The sequence below is a fragment of the Ursus americanus genome, chromosome 7, assembly GCF_024610735.1.
Source record: "Ursus americanus isolate L20-20 chromosome 7, mUrsAme1.1.p, whole genome shotgun sequence".
NCBI lineage: Eukaryota > Metazoa > Chordata > Mammalia > Carnivora > Ursidae > Ursus > Ursus americanus.
In genome coordinates this window covers 60,877,191-60,898,539 of record NC_142133.1, presented here as the reverse complement: position 1 = coordinate 60,898,539, position 21,349 = coordinate 60,877,191, and the positions used below count along the sequence as shown (strand labels likewise).

The window sequence follows — 21,349 nt, the reverse complement described above, 5'->3', positions numbered from 1 at the left end:
TGGTTTCCTGCTATCACTACTATTTTCATTTTTCATATGAAAAGTTACAAGAGTATAGTGCTTGATTTAACACTTGATAACATTTATAGAATTACTCATTTAAAAATTATCAGTAAAATGTTTTCCATTCTCTTCAGGTTGGTCCAACAGCTACACAAGCTATGCAAGAATTTCTTACCCGATTACAAGTACATCTTTCTTCAACATGTCCTCAGATTTTCAGTGAATTTTTGCTGAAGCTAATTCATATACTTTCTACAGAAAGGTAAATTTCATTGTATACGTATATTCCTGATGCAGAAGTATTATGTGATCCTTCAGATAAACTCTCCCTTACTATTTGTTGGGGGTTTATCTGAGAACAGATAAGCAGTATAGTAGGGATTAAGCAAAGGGGTGTAATATATTTCTCTCCTGACTGTTTTCATTCCATTTTATTATGGCTCTCTCAGATTACTCAACTCTGTGAAAGATATACCATGTGTCAAATCTCTGCTTGCTTTTAAGATTTTCCCAGATTAGTGAAATTTACTAGAAGCTGTTTAAATTGTTCTAAAATACAGAGAGAGTAAAAGCTACCAAGGATTTTACTTGAAACCTGAAAAAAATAGCTTAAAAAAGAAAATTACAGGGGTGCCTGGGTGGCTTAGTCAGTTAAGTGTCTGCCTTTGGTTCAGGTCATGATCCCGGGGTCCTGGGATCCAGCCCCACATTGGGCTCCCTGCTCAGCGGGGAGTCTGCTCCTCCCACCCCTACTGTTTCTCTCAAATGAGTAAATAAAGTCTTAAGAAAAAAAAATTACACACTAATTTCATAGAGAAATCCTACATAAATGTATTAACAAAATCAGGCAATATGTTAAAAGAATATATTGTGACCATGAGTTGTTAAAAATCATAGTACATATCGTATTAATGAATTATTATCTTCATACTGTAAGACATTTTATAAAATCGACATTACTGTCTGATGAAAACTTTTTTTTTTTTTTTTTTTTTTGAAGAGAGCAAGAGCAAGAGCACATGGGGGTGGGCAGGTAGGAGGAGCAAAGGGAGAGAGAGACTCCCAGGCAGGCTTCATGTCCAGCGCAGAGCCCAACACAGGGCTCGATCTCACTTCCTGAGACGGTGACCTGAGCCAAAATCAAGAGTTGAATGCTTAACCAACTGAGCCATCCAGGAGCCCCATGTTTTCTGTTTTTAAAGAAGGTCTCTGATATCCTGATAAATTAGCCAGGAGCTTTTAGGTAAATTAATTATTATATAAGCGAAGAGAAATACCCAGTCTTATTGTAAAGAGGGCATTCAGTTTTATCAGGTAAGTGTTTTGCAGATACTTTCTATCCATCTGTGGATTGTATTTTCATTTTAACAATATTCTTCAAAAAACAAGTTTTCTATTTTGATAAAGTCTTGTCAAGTTTTTCCTTTTTATAAACTACTTCTGTGCTATGAAAAAAAATCTTTGCCTAATCCAAGGTCATACAAATGATCTGCTATGTTTTCTTCTAGAAATTTTGTAGTTTTAGTTTTTACATTTAAGTTTATGTTGCATTTGGGTTGAAGTTTATTTTTTTGCCTCTGAATGTCCAGTTGTTCCTATGCCTTTTATTGTAAAGACTGCTTTTTTCATTGAATTCTCTTTGTATGTGTTTTGAAAATCAATAGACCATATTTGTTTTGCACCGTTTCTGGACTCTGTTCTGTAGAATTGATGTTTGTGTCTATACTTTCCCAGTACCATGTTGCCTTGGTACCTCCATAGTTTCTTGAAGTCTGGTAGTGCAGATTTTCCAACTTTGTTCTTTTCTCAAAATTGTTTTGGCTATTCTACTTCCTTTGCTTTTCCACACAAATTTTAGAATACATTTATTGATTCTTGTCTGTACTGCCCGAAATAAAACAAAACCCTGCTGGATTTTGATTGAGAATGCATTGATCTACACATCAATTCAGGATAAATTATATATAGCCACTTTGGATTTTTCTTTGTATATAGTCATATGGTCAGTGAATGAAAACAGTTTTATTTCTTCCTTTCCAATATGTATGTCTTAGCCCCTAAACCCCGTCCTGCCTCTCTCCTAATGCCCTGGTTAGTACCTCCAATATGGTTGATTGAAGTGGTTAAATTTGCCCTCTTTGTTTTTTTCTCACTTTTAGAAAAGTAGAGGTCTTTCAGAAGTAGAAATGTTACTAGCTGTAGCTTCCTTTGTAGATGCCTGATACCAAGTTGAGGAGGTTTATTTGTGTTCTTAATTTGCTAAGGTTTTAAAAAATCATGTATTACTCTTGGATTTTGTGAAATGCTTTCTCTGTATCTTTTGAAATGATCATATGTTGTTTCTTGAGTAATCTATAAATATGGTGGATTACATTGATTTTTTTTTTTAAGTGTTGACCAATATGTACTCCAGGATATACTCACTTGGTCATGATGTGTTATCCTTTTCATACTTGCTGAATTGAATTAGTTAACATTTTGTTGATTTTTGAATCTGTGTTTTTTATGAGGGATGTTTGCATTTTTCTTATAATGTCCAGTTTTTATGTAAGGTATCTGTTTTTTATATCAAGGTAATCCTGGACTCATAAATGAGGGATCCCTTTTCTATTTTCTGAAAGAAGTTGTGTAAAACTGGTGTTACTGCTCACTTAAACATTGGATAGTACTCACTCCTGAGGCATAGTGAGTCTCGAGTTTTCTTGTAGGAAAAAATGTTCCATTTACTTCATAGGTGAAGGATTATTCATGTTTTCTGTTTCTTCTTGAGTGACATTTGGCAGTTGCATCTTGAAGCAACTTGTTCATTTGTTCTATGTTGTTGAATTATTGGTACTGTTTCCTTATTATCCTTTTAATGTTGATAGGCTCTAGTTTGATTCCTTTTTTTAATTTCTGATACTGGTAATTTTTATCTATTTATATAGGTCATTCTTGCTAGAAGTTTATCAATATTACTGATATTTTCAGAGAACCAACATAAAGCTTTGCCCTGCCATTCATTCCTGTTCTGACACTTTCCAAAGTCAGCATCAGATAGAATTACAGATTTAACTCTTCAGTCCTGTAAGACTGCCCCAACTTGAGAGGGCACTTGTAAGTCCTAGGTCTCAGGCTGCCACACTTCTGTCAGATTTGGGTACAAATCCAGGGGTTCTCATAGGACTCTCTTTAGTTTTGATAATTTGTAAGAATGACACATGGAACCCAGGAAAAACACTCCACTTACATTTACTGGTTTATTATAAAGTGTATAACTCAGGAACAGCCAGATGGAATAGATGCATAGGGCAAAGTGTGTGGCAGGGGGTTGGGGAGATTGGATGCCTATGAATGGGTTTGATGACCAAGGATTCTGTGTTATTACTCTTGCATACACCAGGATTCAGCAAGTTGTTAAATATTTTAGCTGAATTCTTCTTACTCATTTGAATGTTGCCAGTGTCTCTTCTCAAATTCTGTCACAGGAGAGCCAATGCTCCTTGAAGGTGCCTACCTTTTCATGGATTTCAAGCCCACCTCTGATGGGTTTATGTGACTTTATAGCTTGTTTCACTTTCTCTTGTTAATTAGGGGGCACTGTTTTCTCCAGCTTTTTATATCTTAGGCATGAACAAAACTGGAGAGCATTTAATTTCGATGCATAGGAATTATTTGACTGAATCTTCATTTTTGAAAATCATCAGTAGAGAAAGTTTAAAATAGCACCATTTGAGGATATGAAAAAACCAGAGCTTATTCCATTATGAGGAGTGCCATGTGATGCTGAAATATTTTAGTCTGGGGTTTCAAAATCACCTCTTTGATTTACTTGTCCTTTAGTTTTCTATTTGGGAGGGAAGTCATTTTTGATTTTGTGTAACATGGAGAAGAAAATAAGGGTGACTCAGGAAGAGATGGAAACCATTTGCTGCAAAATGAAATAGTGAATATCAAGAGTTTAATTGTTAGCTTTCTTGTGTTGTGGGATGGTTACTTTTTTAAAAGTTTAACAGGGATTAATTTTTAAACCTCTTTTTCTGCAGGGGTGCTTTCCAGACAGGCCAAGGACCTCTTGACGCCCAAGTAAAGCTCTTAGAATTTACTCTGGAGCAGAATTTTGAAGTTGTTTCCGTTAGTACTATTTCTGCTGTAATAGAGTCTGTCACCTTTTTAGTGCACCACTATATTACTTGCTCAGACAAAGTAACGTCTCGAAGTGGATCTGATAGCTCGGTGGGTGCTCGAGCATGCTTTGGGGGACTCTTTGCCAACCTCATTCGTCCAGGTGATGCAAAAGCAGTTTGTGGCGAAATGACAAGAGACCAACTCATGTTCGATTTGTTAAAACTGGTTAACATTTTAGTACAGCTGCCTCTTTCAGACAATAGAGAATACAGTGCAAGAGTATCTGTGACCACCAATACAACAGACAGTGTTTCAGATGAAGAAAAAGTCTCAGGAGGCAAAGATGGTAATGGAAGCAGTAGTAGTATTCAAGGATCACCTGCATATGTCGCTGACTTAGTGTTAGCCAACCAGCAGATTATGAGCCAGATTTTGTCTGCTCTGGGCCTGTGTAATAGCAGTGCCATGGCGATGATAATTGGTACGTATTGAGAATATTTAATCTTATACTTGTTTCTGGTATTGTATCTCTTTTCTTGAGGAACATTTTTTTATTACCTTATAGTGTGAAGCTACTTTATTGCAAACTTCTTAGCATGATGTAAGTGAAAACTTTTATAGAGTGGCTTCTATCAATAAGTGAAATTGAAATTAGGAAGAATTTTAAGTGTGAATTTTTTAAAAATTGAAAATTACTAACCAAATAACTTGTAGTTTGTTAAATTAAGAAAAAATCAGTCTTCTAAGTAAGGTACCGCAATTTATGGTTGTATATCTCTAATGTCTTATAGATGAAGAATTTCACATCAAATTTTGTATTAGGGAACCAGTAAGGTTTATTCACATTTTCTTAAGAAGTGAAATATAAAATTTTATCCAAAGTGTAACAGTTTCTGTGACACATATATCAATGTAAAATTTCTATATTGTTGCTTAACTTTTTTGCCTGTTGGAAAGATAATATCTTGTGTTAATTTTTTTCAAATAATTAAACTTCCATAAATTGTGACAAAATTCATTCCAGTCTATTTTTACTTAATTCTTTGCATAAGGGAAACAGTCATTGTATTTTTTTTTATTAGATGATTTGAAGTGCAGTTATGTACCCACATCACTTATTTTCTCTCCATTTCCTTTCTTCTCCCTAGCTAATGTGTAAGATGATGTTCCTCAGTCATAGAGTAGCTTCTTTTTATTTTCACCAACAATAGAGGTATCTCATGTAAGAAGATATCCAAAAATATGCTTTACTGAATGTGATGTTAAATATCTCAGTTTCAGATAGTAGATAGATACACACACATATATATACATACATACGTGCACACACACACACACACACACACATAAAACCGTTACATATCCATCCTTCAGTGGTTTCAGGAGAAATGACTTTTAAGCTTCTATTTTAATTATTACTGGTTTTTAAGGATATACTTTTCAAAAAATGTTTAATCTTTTTATTTAAACTAGGAGCAAGTGGATTACATCTTACCAAACATGAGAACTTTCATGGTGGGTTAGATGCCATATCAGTTGGGGATGGATTATTTACCATATTGACAACTCTCAGTAAAAAAGCTTCTACAGTCCACATGATGCTACAGCCAATTTTAACCTACATGGCCTGTGGATATATGGGCAGACAAGTAAGTTCAATCCAGCAACTATTTCAGTAATGTAAATAGTTTCTAGCAGTGGGAATAAAGAATTATTTATAGAACAGAGAACAGAAGACTCATATCATATATTGGAAAAAGAGCGGCCACATCAGGTGAGAACTATAGACTATAGCTAGAAGTTAGAATGTAAAGTTTTCTAGAGTTGATATTGTCAAAAATGACTATAGTGATATAAAAATAAAACATTTAATGTGTTCTTTAATTTTAGATTTTTCCCCCATTGTCTCAAGTAGTTCTTTCTTTTCCTGTAGAAATAACATAGTTGAATATCAAAATGTTCTCTGTAGATGTTACATATGAAAATTTAATGCAACTTTTTTTTAAGCTATGTTGCATGTTTAGTTTCCTTTTAGCTGAAAGGGAATTAGATAATTTTAAAAGAAAAATAGGTTAGAATATTCCTGCTTTTTATCTTTCCTTATAAAATGAAATTGTAGGAACCAGTGTGATTATTTTAACTTCTAGTCCATTTACCATTTTTACAAATACAGGTTTTTAAAACGTACTTTTTAAAGGAGTATTTTGTCAGTGTAAAATTACCATTTTCTTAAAAATTTGTTGTATATATATGTGTGTGTATCCATGAGTAGGTAGATATTTGAGAAGGATCCATTTTTATTTTTTATTTTTATTTATTTTTAAGATTTTACTTAGAGAGAGTGTGAGAGAGCACAAGCAGGGGGGAGTGGCAGAGGGAGAGGGAGAAGCAGGCTCCCCACTGACCAGGGAGCCCAGTGTGGGACTCGATCCCAGGACCCTGGGATCATGACCTGAGCCGAAGGCAGACGCTTAACCAACTGAGCCACCCAGGCGCCCTGAGAAGGATCCATTTTTAAATGAAATTAGTGTCTAATGGAAAACAAAATCATTGCACATTAAGGTCAAAAATGATAATAGTAAATATAGACAGATTCATAGTATAGTAGTTATAGACAGATATAGTAGTCTGTAGATAGTAAATAGTCTGTAAATAGTAGATATAGACAGCTTTAAAAAATACTCTGAATTCAGAGAGGAGACTATACACTTCCTTTCTGATTCACATAAGATTTCTTATGTATTTTGGCAGATATGTTGTATTTAGTGATTTAGATTAAGGCTGCCATTTTAGAATAACTAACTATAAAAGAATATTACATTAATAAGTTTAATTGTTCTAATTCACAGGAAATTCATGATTAAGATTTTAAAGTCACAGTACACTTTTTTTTTTTTTAGGGCTCTCTTGCTACCTGCCAGTTATCTGAACCATTACTGTGGTTTATTTTGAGAGTATTGGATACGAGTGATGCCTTGAAAGCATTCCATGATATGGGTAAGATAAATTCCAAAAATTGTCATTTAGTATAATCATTTGACAGTGTATGATCTCATCTTTGTAGTGTTCTGCAAAAGGTGACTCAGTGTCAAAGTATCTTAATGTAATTTTCATTTGGTGTTCTTTGTAAATTTAGGTGGCGTTCAGCTGATTTGCAACAATATGGTTACTAGTACAAGGGCTATTGTAAACACTGCAAGAAGTATGGTATCAACTATTATGAAATTTCTTGACTCTGGTCCAAATAAAGCTGTTGATAGCACTTTGAAAACAAGAATACTAGCTTCTGAGCCTGACAATGCAGAAGGGATCCATAACTTTGCACCCTTGGGTAAGAAAAGAATCATTAAATCTTATTGGTGTGGGTTTATATAGTTGATTAGCTGGTATGAAGCAAAAATAGTTGTTGACGTAAGTTGATTATATTACAGTAACACCAATTACAAACAAGTGATTTTAAAGGTAGTGGTTTTTGAAACTTTCTGTTGATCAGAAGGAAGTTTTTAATGGTTCTTTAGCAATCACATTTGTTTTTATTTGTTAGTTAAATAGTAAGACAGTTTGTGAAAGTAGCAAATTCTTATGTCAGTTTTCATTGTAAATGTTAATCAGTTTAAAGGATTTGTTCCTTATTTTGAAAGATTTTTTTTAAGTAGCTTCAGATTTAAATAGTTACTCCTTTTTCCAGTTTACATAGTTTCTTTTTATATACTTCTTTTCATATTTCTAACTCATAAGTATTGACAACTAAGATAAAGGTGATTATTTTCAAGTTGAAGGTTGTCTTGAACATAGTTCTTTTACTTAAATTATTTGAGAGTTGTGCTAGATTTGTTGTTACTACTACTTTAGTTTTCATTCAACATGTGAGTAAAAAGAAATTAAACAGCAATAATGAACTTGTCACCTTGCAAGTTGATTAGATGTCCTGACGTTTTGTGAATATTATGACAAATCATGCTAAATATACTAATAAGTACATTTGTAGCATCATATGTTCATGGTTTTAGCTAATTTTTCTAGTTTAATTATTATGATTTGAATAGTTCTTGATGCTTTATTTGATTTCTCCTACGAATTTTTTTTTTTTTTTTTTTTTTGAAATCTCTTCTGTAGGTACAATTACATCTAGCAGTCCTACTGCCCAACCAGCTGAGGTGCTTTTACAGGCCACGCCACCCCATAGAAGAGCTCGCTCTGCTGCTTGGTCCTACATCTTTCTGCCAGAGGAGGCTTGGTGCGACCTTACCATTCACCTTCCTGCAGCAGTGCTTCTAAAAGAGATACATATCCAACCTCACCTTGCATCTCTTGCAAGTGAGTAATATTTTTTTGTAAAGAAGCATTATGAAAATAAACTGTAATCAAGAAACACTTAAAAATAAGAAAAATATTTAATAAACAGAGATACACTTAGGTATGATTACCAGATTGCTTAATTTTCAAGTTTTTTTGTATAATATTCAACATTACCACCAAATCATTTCCCTTGAAATGAATTGGCATGGCTATTTCCCAAAAACAAATAGAATGTTTCATGAAATCCAGACAGATATATTTCATTTATACATAATTTTGCCTTGCCTTTCCTCCCAAGTTAAGCCATAGCATTGAGATGAGTTAGTTTAATACACCCGTAGATAGCAATCTTATTCTCTCCATCCCTGTCTTCAGTGCTAGTCTTGTAATGTGAAATTAAATCTATTAGGTTTATTTGTCTTTCCCCCTTCCCATTATAAGATAATTACATGTAAAGAATTTTTTATTATAATATTTTAGATATTTGAGTGTGATTTTTTTTTTTTTTACTTTGTACTATTTTGAGTATCATTCAATGCTTTTTCATTGATTATGTTTTGTCACTTTGCAAGGTAAATAATTCAAAAGAATTTTTAGAAAAGTTTCACATTAAGAGGAGAATTCTTTCAAGTATTCATAAAGGAATGTGAAATACAAATTTGCATTTTTTATCCTCAAATTCTTTCAGTATAAACAGTGATTTTTTTACAGAATTGTTGACATTGTTACATTCATTTATGTTGCTGATTAATTCTCGTTGTTGTCAAATGTCACTCAATAATTGGATGAAAAACTGTGGGAAACTTTGTAGATCCCTGGCATGTGTGGAAAAATAAATTTTCCACTTGCAAGATTAGATTGCTGTTACTCTCTTATATACTTGTGGAATTCACACTTCTTAGATAAAAATAGATATAATGAATACAATGGCAGTAGGAAAATGCATGAATTCATAGTGTTTTAGCAGATCAAAAATAACTGTATTACATGGTAAAATATCAGTCAGTATAAAATGTAGAGGGAAATCTAACATGAGGAAGAGATTGCTTTTATTTAGAAAGAGTAAGAATGGTCCATGTAAATGGTGGGCTTTGAAGTGGGGCTAGAATTTGCACATGGGGACTGAGGTAGGAAGAGTGTTACAAGGAAGAACTCTGTTTTTTATTAAAAAATCACTATGTTGAGGCACCTGGGTGGCTCAGTCAGTTAAGTGCCCAACTCTTGATTTCGGCTCATGTCATGATCATGAGACCGAGCCCTGCGTCAGGTTCCACACTGGGCTTGGAATCTGTGTAGGATCTCTCTCTCCCTCTCCCTCTGCTCATCCCCCCCGACCCTCACTCACTCCCTTGCCCCCCCGACCGACCCTCCCACCCCACTTATGAACACACACTCTCTCTCTTTAAAGAAAAAAAAAATCACTAGGTTAGGTGTTCCCTACTATAAGTGTGCTTAATAAAATCTTTTGGTTTTATTATTGGAGCAGAAATTGAAAATGTGTTTTGTTCCATTGGAAATAACATAGCCTTTAGAATCAAATATGGGCTTGAATATAAAATGTGCCATTTGTTCATGTAAGAATTTGGATTGCTTAATTTCTCTGACTTTGTCAATTTGTGTAAAATGTAGATAGTACTTTTCTCAAAAGTGAAGATTAAATTTCAAAATTGATATTTGTCTAGTTCTCAGTGTAAACCTAACATGTAGTTGGCATATAGTAAAAGTTACTTCCTAATACTATAATTGAAATTAAAATTAAAATCAAAGTTCAAAGATAATTTTAGTTGATAGATTTCTTATATGGGCTTCCATGTTATGTTAGAAATAATTTTCCCATATTACTTCATTGAACCTACTTAAATTTTAGCAGAAAATGATTTAAAATAAAATCTTCTGGATGTTTTGTTAAATTTTGAAAGGGAAATAAAATATTGGAGGCAAAAGCAGTTTTTAAACTCAGCTGTATTCGGGGCGCCGAGGTGGCTCATTGGGGCACCTGGGTGGCTCAGTCGTTAAGCGTCTGCCTTCGGCTCAGGGCGTGATCCTGGAGTTATGGGATCGAGCCCCACATCAGGTTCCTCCACTGGGAGCCTGCTTCTTCTTCTCCCACTCCCCCTGCTTGTGTTCCCTCTCTCTCCGGCTGTCTGTCTCTCTGTCAAATAAATAAATAAAATCTTTAAAAAAAAAACAAAACTCAGCTGTATTCAAAATCATTGCAATATGGTAGTACTGAAATAATGAGTTAGTAGAAAAGAACTTTGTTTTTTTATATTCTTCTTTCCCAAATGACTTAACAGTAAACCATGGCATATTAATAAAATGTCCCACATTGTTGGTGATAATTCTGAGTAAAGTAGAAATAATAGAGCAATTGCCAATTTGGCAATTTTTTTTCTTGTACAGACTCAAGAGTGTACATGTGGATTACATATTTTCAGTTAATCTTTTTTTTAGGTGAGTGTTAGAATTTTTAAAATACTATTTTTGTTATATTGTAGATCTCATATTTTGTGTTGGAAAATAGATCTAAAACCAGTTATCTTGAAAGTCAGTAACAAAGTATGATGTGGCATATAAATTTTCTTTTAGCAAATTCGTAATGACTATAACTAAAAGCTGCTGTTTTACTGGGATTTCCACAAACCATGAAGTCAAGTTCACATTTTCTTTAGTAATTTTTCATATTCTTTTCCTACAGCCTGCCCATCCTCAGTGTCTGTTGAAGTGAGTGCAGATGGGGTAAACATGCTACCTTTGTCCACTCCTGTTGTCACAAGTGGTCTCACCTACATAAAAATTCAGCTGGTAAAAGCTGAAGTAGCTTCTGCTGTCTGCCTTAGACTTCATCGCCCACGAGATGCCAGCACATTAGGCCTTTCACAAATTAAGTTACTGGGCCTCACTGCTTTTGGTACCACTTCTTCAGCGACAGTTAATAATCCCTTTCTTCCATCTGAAGATCAGGTATCCAAAACGAGGTATGTTACGTATCTCATTAAAAAAGAAAAAGCTTTCTGAACTTTTTATGAAATTATTCTGTGGCTTCTTTTTTAGGGCTTAGGACGTTCTTTCCTCCATAGGTAATTTATATAATACCATAATTTTATAAGGTGCAATAGAAATACTAATTCTGTAGAACCGGAACTTGAGACTGGTTAAAGTTTAGATTTATGTGTGTTTAATTCTTGAGATAATCTACAATATGGTATATATGGGTATGGGTTTCTGTTCTTTGGATCACAGTCTAATATAAGAATTTCGAAGTGTCTGTCACCAGGATACATCTGAGCCGTACAGATAGACAATATGGACAGAGACCTAATCTTACATGGTAATTCCTAAATGCCGATTAGAAGGGTTAGCTTGGAGTCCTACAAATTGACCAAGTAAACCAAAACCTGAATATATCCTTTAATTCACATACCTCTAGTAAATTTTGATAGTTGAAAATTTTATAGACTGGTTCTATTGAAAGTTTTGCCTGATAAGAAAATTTAGGGTTTTTGTTTTATTCTCAAGCTGCCAAGACTTTATAGTTTTGCACAGCTATAAGTTTATGCAGTTTGTATTTAAACATAAATGTATGTATATGTAAAAACATTTTCTGACTAATTAAAAAGAAAGACAAGCGTGTAGTTCCTAAATACGATTAGTGGTTAAGTATTATTGTGTTATGAAGAAAACTTATTGTGTTTAATTCCTTATTGATCTTATAGCATTTTTTTTTTTACACAGATTGGTGTTATTTATGAAACACAACATGCTGATTTGTTTGGTTTTACCCCAGAAATAATTTGAGCTAGTTAAATTTACCACATAAGCCATTTTGTGTTGTATATTTCAGTATCGGATGGTTACGGTTATTACATCATTGCCTTACTCACATCAGTGATTTGGAAGGAATGATGGCCAGTGCAGCCGCACCTACTGCTAATCTGCTGCAGACTTGTGCTGCCTTATTGATGTCCCCATACTGTGGAATGCATTCACCCAACATCGAGGTCGTGCTTGTAAAGATAGGACTGCAGTCCACTAGAATTGGCCTGAAGCTTATAGACATTCTTCTGAGAAACTGTGCAGCATCAGGCAGTGATCCTACAGGTGACAGTTAACTTTGATAGTTTTTTACCTATCTGCAAAATAATGAAGTTGAATTATATGATGTCTATGATTAAACCTGTTTCTGAGATTAATTTCCGTTTTGGTTTCAATGTTTTAGGGGTTGGTTTGTTATTTTTGTTGTAACTTATAGAAGAGTTTTTTTTTTTTTTTTTTAGATTTTATTTATTTATTTGACAGAGAGAGAGACAGCCAGCCAGAAAGGGAACACAAGCAGGGGGAGTGGGAGAGGAAGAAGCAGGCTTCCAGCAGAGGAGCCTGATGTGGGGCTCGATCCCAGAACGCTGGGATCACGCCCTGAGCCAAAGGCAGACGCTTAACGACTTAGCCACCCAGGCGCCCCAGAAGAGTTATTTTTAATTAACAATTTAAAATTAAATTGAGCAAATCTTCTTACCCCATTTGCTAATTGAGCAAACTTTCTTTTGGTTCTTTATTGCAAGACTTGAACAGCCCTTTACTTTTTGGAAGACTGAACGGACTCTCTTCTGATTCTACAATAGATATTCTTTACCAGCTTGGAACAACTCAGGATCCCGGAACAAAGGACAGGTATATGTTGCTCTTGTTTTTTGTTTAAAGACACACATACGCACAGTCACATGGTACTGAATGTTACTTGTAATATTTTCTCCTTAGAGTGTTTCAGAGAAATCAAGACTGTTGATTATATTGCACATTTACCTGTATGCTTTACATGATACAACTTCTAGAGATTTTTGTGAAAATTTAACATAAATTTTTATATATTTGGTCATATTTTAAGCAAATTTGAACTCAAATAGAATTTTTAATCAATATTACTTTTGATTGGAATGGAATAAGATATTACATATTTTTACGTGAACGTGTTGTGATGAGAACTTTGTAAGTTGTAATGGTATCCTAATCATACTACTTGTCTTAGGTAGTATTTACTAACTGTGTCTGAATATAGGACTCTTGTGTCCATATTAGGTATGAAGACTATTTTGACAATGGTAAAAGTGTTTGTTTTGATTATTTATTATTATTCATAATATTAATTGACAGCTTTTTAGTAGACTCTCTACCTTTTTTTTCTTTCCTACCACAAAATGAAATGCTATCATACCAAGTAAATAACATCTGAACCTATATATTTAGTGACGTTTTAGTGTAGGTAATTTTTAGATTAGTTTTACTAATGTAGTTCTTCCTTGATGCCTTCTACCTCCAAATTGATAAGAACTCCAAGTATTTTTGGAACATGTTTTTATTGGTACATTTTTTGAGTGATGATTTGGCATTCTCGTTTTATATCTCATTTATATCAGAAGGACATTTGTAGAGTATGTGGCTCTATAAACAATCTTTTGTTTTCTGACTTATGTGATCCTGTAATATTTTAATTATTGTTTGAGGAAATCATTTGGTATTTTATTAATTTGTTTATAAATTAATATTAATTTTTGTGGGTACTTAACTCATTAGTATTTACTGAATAGCTGCTATATGCCTGGCACTGTGCTAGATACTAGAGTGTCCAGGTTCATTGAATCCAGTTTTTGTCTTGGTTTGAGGAGACAATACCGTCATTCACAAGGGAAGATTTACATAGGTCCGACTTGGGAGTTTATAGTAGAGTGTCAGGCATGGAAGGTGCCTGGTAAATATTGATACTCTAGTCATGGATAATGTAATGGCTTTTACTTATTTTAGGCTAGTTGCTTTCATATTTTCTGTTTAAAAATGTTTAAATGACATTTAACCAAGTAAATTTATTTTCGGCATGATAACTTCAAAATATTAAATAAGCTGGCTTCCATTAAGCTTTTTCCTTTACATAAATTATATGATTATTGTATTTAAAAATAGATTGGAATTAAAAAAATATTTTTTGATAAAAGAAATTTGTGCCAAGTTTGAATCATAATGGTTAATAGGGTTAAAAAGATTATAAAAAATGAGTTTTAAATATTTTTCTGGAACAGCTTTCTTAAAATCTCTTATAATTATTTGATTCTTTTAATACTTTTATGGTTTTTATCATAAGAAAATTATCCTAAACAAAGTTGTTTTTACTGCATAATACTTTTTAAAACATAACTGTTTTAGAACTGACGTAATAACAAGATTGTTGGCTTCCATGGACTGACAAAATCTTACTCCTCCCTAATTGCCTCGTCTTTCTTCTCTTTTTCTGACTTCTCTCAATTTCTTGTCATAGGAAATTTGAAGGGACTAACCCCATTTCTTTTACCCTAAAACAAAGAATCTTTTGATCTAAACTAGAAATTTGAAAGCAAACAAAAAGTATAAACACCACGTTTTAAGAACTCAATTATAAATCTTATCGTATTTTCTGTATTTTATATAAACTCCAAAGCCTTATTGCTTTAAAAGGATTGTCGTCAGTCAGTAGCCCCCGCTCCAGGGTATTGAGGGTAGGATGGCACTTGAAAAAAGTGCACTGTTTTCAGAGTGAAGGGGGATGGGTGGCTGCTATTAGTATTTAATGGTTGGGGGCCAGAGGTATGACACAAGCTATATTGCATGAGATTCTACACAATGAAGAATTAGCACCAGGTTACTGCTCTAGGTTGTGTGGATTTGTTACAACATAAAATTTACAAGAGACAGTGAATTTGTTAAGCTTTGTATCCTGTAATTTCAGATCGTGATAGGGTTTTTTTTTTTTTAATAAGTGAGTTACGAAATTAGTGTTTATTTGCAAAATTATAGTTATGTTATTTCAAACATGTTCATCAGTTAAGATTAGTAAGGTTATGGGAAAACTAGAACTACTATATTCTTCCTGCTTATATAAATTCCTTTTCCCTCCTATTTTAGGTTAAAATTACCAAAAACAGTATATTATTATTCTCATATATAAGTTGCTTACATGTAATGGTGATATTTATCCATATTAAATGTCAGTTGTGGTATAATTGGTTATTTGAACTCATTTTCTTTTAAGAATCCAGGCCTTGTTAAAATGGGTCAGTGATTCTGCAAGAGTGGCCGCTATGAGGAGGAGTGGCAGGATGAGCTACATGTGCCCTAACTCTTCAGCGGTAGAGTATGGTCTTCTCATGCCATCTCCTTCTCATCTTCACTGTGTGGCAGCAATTCTGTGGCATAGTTACGAATTGCTTGTAGAGTATGATTTACCAGCACTGCTGGACCGAGAGCTCTTTGAGTAAGTACGATTTTTGAAATTCTTTTTTTCCTCAGTACTAGATCTTTACAGGTTTTCACTTGATGAAACAGTATTTTATATGCCTATTTGGATAATAATAATACTTTGAAAGTAGTAGTTAAATATAGTCAGGTATAATTTTGGAATTAGGTGTCACACAAATTTAATTAATTTATATTCATGTCATTGCCTGCTTTTCCCACCTACAATCAGAGTGTTTAATGTATGTGTCCCTACAGTTCATAGTGTTTATTCTTTTTTGCAAATTTACCCACCAGAATTTTTGTTTTTAATAGGCTCCATGCCCAGCGTGGAGCCCAGTGCGAGGCTGGAACTCATGACCTTGACATCAAAACCTGAGCTGAGATCAAGTGTCAGACACTTAACTGACTGAGCCTCCCAGGCCCCTACCCCACCAGATTTTTTTTATCTTTAATGTACAACTAGGGAGAAAAATTATAGCTGGAAATTTTGAAAGAGTTACTACTTAGAGTTTTTATGATTAGTTGTTTTTACTGCTTTCTAGATATCTGATAAAATTGTTCTTTTGGTAGTTTCCACTTATGCACATTTCTTTACCGTATTCAGCTAAGGCTTTGTTGAACTTCCTGATAATTGCTAAATCTACAAGAGAATATCATTTATTTCTGAGGAGTTCCATGACTCTTAAAAGTTTGGCCTTTTGTCCTGTAGTCTGTCATTTTCATATTTGGCCTCCTCAGTTGGCGTAACCTATGACTTACTAGTGAAACTCCCTAATAGTTTCTGATTTGCAAATGTGAATTTAAGCCATCAATCATGTCAAATTCAATCTAAACGTTTCTTTTGTATAATTTTTCAGTGTTTCTTTATGTGACTTGCTTTAGGTCACACAAAGAATGGTAGATCCATTTTAATATAGGTCTCTTGATTTTTTGTACTCATTTTATAAGACTCACCTAACTTTGTCTACCTAAATATTTAAATAATATATATCACAAGCAATCTTCCTGAAATCTTATGATGTCATATTATGTCAAACAAAATGTATAATTTTATAGATTTTATAATTGTATAGAGTATAGGTTGATTTCTAATAGAGGTATTAGAAACAATGAGGTCTTTCTAAAGATACATGTATAATGTTAACCTGGCATCTTTATTTCCCCTAGGTTACTTTTTAATTGGTCCATGTCTCTTCCCTGCAATATGGTTTTGAAGAAAGCTGTTGACAGTCTGCTTTGCTCCATGTGTCATATACACCCAAGTTATTTTTCTTTGCTCATGGGCTGGATGGGAATTACCCCTCCTCCGGTGCAGTGTCATCACAGACTGTCCATGACTGATGATAGCAAAAAGCAAGATCTTACTTCATCCTTAACAGATGACTCTAAAAATGCACAAGCACCTCTTGCACTAACTGAATCACATTTGGCGACCCTTGCGTCCTCTTCTCAATCTCCAGAAGCTATCAAACAATTATTGGACTCAGGTTTGCCATCTCTTCTTGTGAGGAGTCTGGCTAGTTTTTGCTTTAGTCACATTTGTTGCTCAGAAAGCATTGCTCAGTCAATAGATATTTCCCAGGACAAGCTCAGGCGGCATCATGTTGCACAGCAATGTAATAAGATGCCTATCACAGCAGACCTGGTTGCTCCTATTCTTAGGTTTTTGACAGAAGTTGGCAGTAGCCATATTATGAAAGACTGGCTTGGTGGGTCTGAAGTCAATCCACTATGGACAGCACTTCTGTTTTTATTATGTCACTCTGGGTCCACTTCTGGAGGACATAATTTAGGTGCCCAGCAAACCAGTGCAAGATCAGCCTCTCTTTCTTCAGCTGCTCCAACAGGATTGACTACTCAACAGAGGACAGCAATTGAGAATGCGACTGTTGCCTTCTTTCTGCAGTGCATTTCATGCCACCCTAATAATCAAAAACTGATGGCCCAGGTAAGATTAGAAAAATTGGCTTATGTTTTAGGCATTATTTTAATACACTGTTAAACAACACTAATGAAATTAGTTGAGAAAGGGGTATGTGTTACAGGTGATGATGAAGTTTGGGATCCAGCACATTAAAGGATCTGAATTTGAACCATAATTAAAATAAAGTATTGATGATATCTGCTCCCTCCTCCTCTCAACTGTCATATATTCCTTTTGATGAGATAATGGGCAAATTCATGGCAATTCTAGCTATAGTTGATACATTCCTCCTTTAAAACTCAAACCCCACTCCCTGAAATCCAGTTAAAAAAAAAAAAAAAGCCCAGAAAAACAGTACTTCAGCTGCCAAAAGAGGATTGATCGCTTGAAAGTGGTCATCGAGCTTCTCATCCTCATTGAGACTTTGTATTTTGTTGTGACTGGATTGCTACAACTCTTGGTTTGCTTGTAATGAAGTAGACATTAGGGTAGTTTTCAGATAGGAGACTCTTAGCAAACACATTAAAAATGTTAAGAGATGATTTTATTGTAGTAAGTCCATGGGGCCGAAATCTTGAAAGCTAGAATTATTTCAATAATAATTCTAGTTGATTTTTCCCAGATTCTCCTCCTTTCTGGCTGTTTTGACTTTCATCAGGTTGTTTAACCTATAAAATGGGAATGATAATACCTGCCTCAAAGATTGTTTTTGAGACAATTAAATACCATAACGTATATAAAGTAACTAGCATAGAGCCTGAGATTTCAATAAATAGAAATCAGCTTCTTTTTTTACTCCCTAATTTAGAGTGCTTATTCAGGACAGACTTTATTAGTATCTAGAAGGATAGTTACAATAATTTTCAAAAAATACTAATGATTTAACGTTATTGAGAAGAATAACAAGATACTTTACTGTCAAAAGTAGTTACTCTGAAACTATATCCGCTTAGTGTGCCTAATTAAAAAGGAAATGCTTAAATTACCAGTTTTAACTGAGGCCATGCATATGAGTATTTGAAAATTTGGTTTGTGCCTCAGGGTAGCATGAAAACTTTGTGAATTATTGCTTTCTGGCTTAGTTTTCATCACTCAGCTTCTTACTAAGGCTTTCTGTTTTATTTCTTTCTTTCTTTTTTTTTTTTTTTTTAAAAGATTTTATTTATTTATTTGACAGAGAGAGACAGCCAGAGAGAGAGGGACCACAAGCAGGGGGAGTAGGAGAGGAAGAAGCAGGCTCCCAGCAGAGGAGCCTGATGCGGGGCTCGATCCCATAATGCCGGGATCACGCCCCGAGCTGAAGGCAGACGCTTAACGACTGAGCCACCCAGGCGCCCCTTTCTGTTTTATTTCTAATACCCTTTTTCCCATAATTTTTATTACATTGTAACCGCATTGATACTAAAGTTAAATGTAACTTGGTTATGCTAGGTATTTATTATGTGAAAACTCTGTAGTAATTTCTCTTATTCACAGAAATTTTCTCTGGGGATTGTATTTTTTATTCTTAAAAGTACAAAGCTGCAGATAAATAGTGCACTTAACTTTTAAAATCTCTACTTGCCAGGTTCTCTGTGAACTTTTTCAGACATCTCCTCAAAGAGGGAACCTTCCAACATCGGGGAACATTTCAGGGTTTATACGTAGATTATTTTTGCAGTTGATGCTGGAAGATGAGAAAGTGACAATGTTTCTTCAATCTCCTTGTCCAGTGAGTATTTAACAGTTAAATAAATCTTCATAATTAGCTGTGCGCAGAGATATTTCACAATTTCATATCAGAACCTGAAGTCACCTCTACATCTTAATTTCTAAAATAACAAACTGAAACTAGAATAACCTTTATACTTAATGATAGGACTTAAACCCTCCTTGTGTTGAATAGCCTGATTATACCCTACCATGAAAAGTACAATTTGGTTGGGGGAAAAAGTGACTGATTATTAGGTACAGTGACGCTAATACAAAAGTTGACCAACAAATCAAATGGCTGATGCACCACATTTTAAAATATACACAAAATAAACCCTTATATTTTGTGTGCATTTAAAATTTATTATTCTTTTATGCTTTTGAAATTGTTTTATAATGATACATGTATCAAAAAATAACTTCTTGATTTCTTTTGAATTTTCAGCTGTATAAAGGTAGAATTAATGCCACAAGCCATGTCATCCAGCATCCGATGTATGGAGCAGGCCATAAGTTCCGAACACTTCATTTGCCAGTCTCAACAACATTATCAGAAGTTCTTGACAGAGTTTCAGGCAAGTCAGATTTAAGTATTAATTTTTCTTTGACTTTATGTTAGATTATATAGAATTTTATTATTTTTAGCAACTGTTTATTTTACTGCATCTACTCAGCAACCATTAAATGAATAGAAAAGGTCAACATGTCTTCACATTTTGAAGCATGAGTAAGAAGCTGATGAAGGGGACAAAATGTACAGTACATTCTAACACCCATAGTTCTTTTGGTGTGATGTGTATTATGTGGGGTAATGACAGAATGGACAGTTGGAAATGTTGACAAGCCTTGGGAAGCCGTTGATGGAATTTTCTCACAATAAACCACCTGGCTGTCTTATAATAGATGATTTGCAGGCTATTAGTTGGGATGACAGGACTCTAATGAACATTCACTAGATCTCAGGACAAAATGAATGGTCAAAAGATGAAAATGAGGTAGGTAGATCTGACTGGTGACCTTATTGTTTATAATAGTGAAAAAAGAAAGAAATTTTCCCTTAGGTTCTTGGCTGTATTCTAAGATGATGCTTCTAAGCCATTCTAAGTTAATGCCTTTGAACAGCATATAGGTTATAAAAATAAAAAGTTTTTTTTATAATAATATTTTTTTATTATGTTAGTCACCATACAGTACATCCCTGGTTTTTGATGTAAAGTTCCATGATTCATTACTTGCGTATAACACCCAGTGCACCATGCAATACGTGCCCTCCTTAATACCCATCACCAGCCTATCCTATTCCCCCACCCCCTCCCCTCTGAAGCCCTTAGTTTGTTTCCCAGAGTCCATAGTCTCTCATGCTTCATTCCCCCTTCTGTTTACCCCCCTTTCTTTATCCCTTTCTTCTCCTACTGATCTTCCTACTTCTTATGTTCCATAGATGAGAGAAATCATATGATAGTTGTCTTTCTCTGCTTGACTTATTTCACTTAGCATTATCTCCTCCAGTCCCCTCCATGTTGCAGCAGATGTTGAGAAATCGTTCTTTTTGATAGCTGAGTAATATTCCATTGTATATGGACCACAACTTCTTAATCCAGTCATCTGTTGAAGGGCATCTCGGCTCCTTCCATGATTTAGCTATTGTGGACAATGCTGCTATGAACATTGGGGTGCATAGGGCCCTTCTCTTCACTATGTCTGTATTTTTGGGGTAAATACCCAGTAGTGCAGTTGCTGGATCATAGGGTAGCTCAATTTTTAACTTTTTAAGGAACCCCCACACTGTTTTCCAGAGTGGCTGTACCAACTTGCATTCCCACCAACAATGTAGGAGGGATCCCCTTTCTCCACATCCTCTCCAGCAATTGTTGTTTCTTGCCTTGTCAATTTTTGCCATTCTAACTGGCGTAAGGTGGTATCTCAGTGTGGTTTTGATTTAAAAATAAAAACAATTTTTAATGGCAGAATGCAAATCAACTGTAGACAGTTTGATTTTATTGCCTCTCAGAAATCCTGTGAATGAAATCAGTGATAAATTGACTGAGCATCTTCTGTGTC

The 21,349-nt window shown here is 34.4% G+C and overlaps 1 protein-coding gene across 13 annotated transcripts in view; it reads left to right on the top strand.

Moving 5' to 3' along the window:
• Window positions 1-21,349, top strand: part of BIRC6 (baculoviral IAP repeat containing 6) — a 226,981-nt gene that overhangs the window by 120,736 nt on the left and 84,896 nt on the right. For all 13 annotated transcript variants that reach the window (XR_006781730.2, XM_087863741.1, XM_045809116.2 and 10 more), the window contains 13 exons: window positions 138-265; window positions 4,029-4,591; window positions 5,584-5,759; window positions 7,011-7,107; window positions 7,247-7,441; window positions 8,227-8,427; window positions 11,108-11,387; window positions 12,254-12,510; window positions 12,972-13,080; window positions 15,467-15,688; window positions 16,840-17,620; window positions 19,164-19,307; window positions 19,734-19,863. Coding sequence is in view for 12 of the 13 variants with exons in the window: in XM_087863741.1 (XP_087719867.1) it covers window positions 138-265; window positions 4,029-4,591; window positions 5,584-5,759; window positions 7,011-7,107; window positions 7,247-7,441; window positions 8,227-8,427; window positions 11,108-11,387; window positions 12,254-12,510; window positions 12,972-13,080; window positions 15,467-15,688; window positions 16,840-17,620; window positions 19,164-19,307; window positions 19,734-19,863 (3,283 nt within the window). In the remaining variant the exon portion in view is untranslated. The remainder of the gene's footprint in view (window positions 1-137; window positions 266-4,028; window positions 4,592-5,583; window positions 5,760-7,010; window positions 7,108-7,246; window positions 7,442-8,226; window positions 8,428-11,107; window positions 11,388-12,253; window positions 12,511-12,971; window positions 13,081-15,466; window positions 15,689-16,839; window positions 17,621-19,163; window positions 19,308-19,733; window positions 19,864-21,349) is intronic.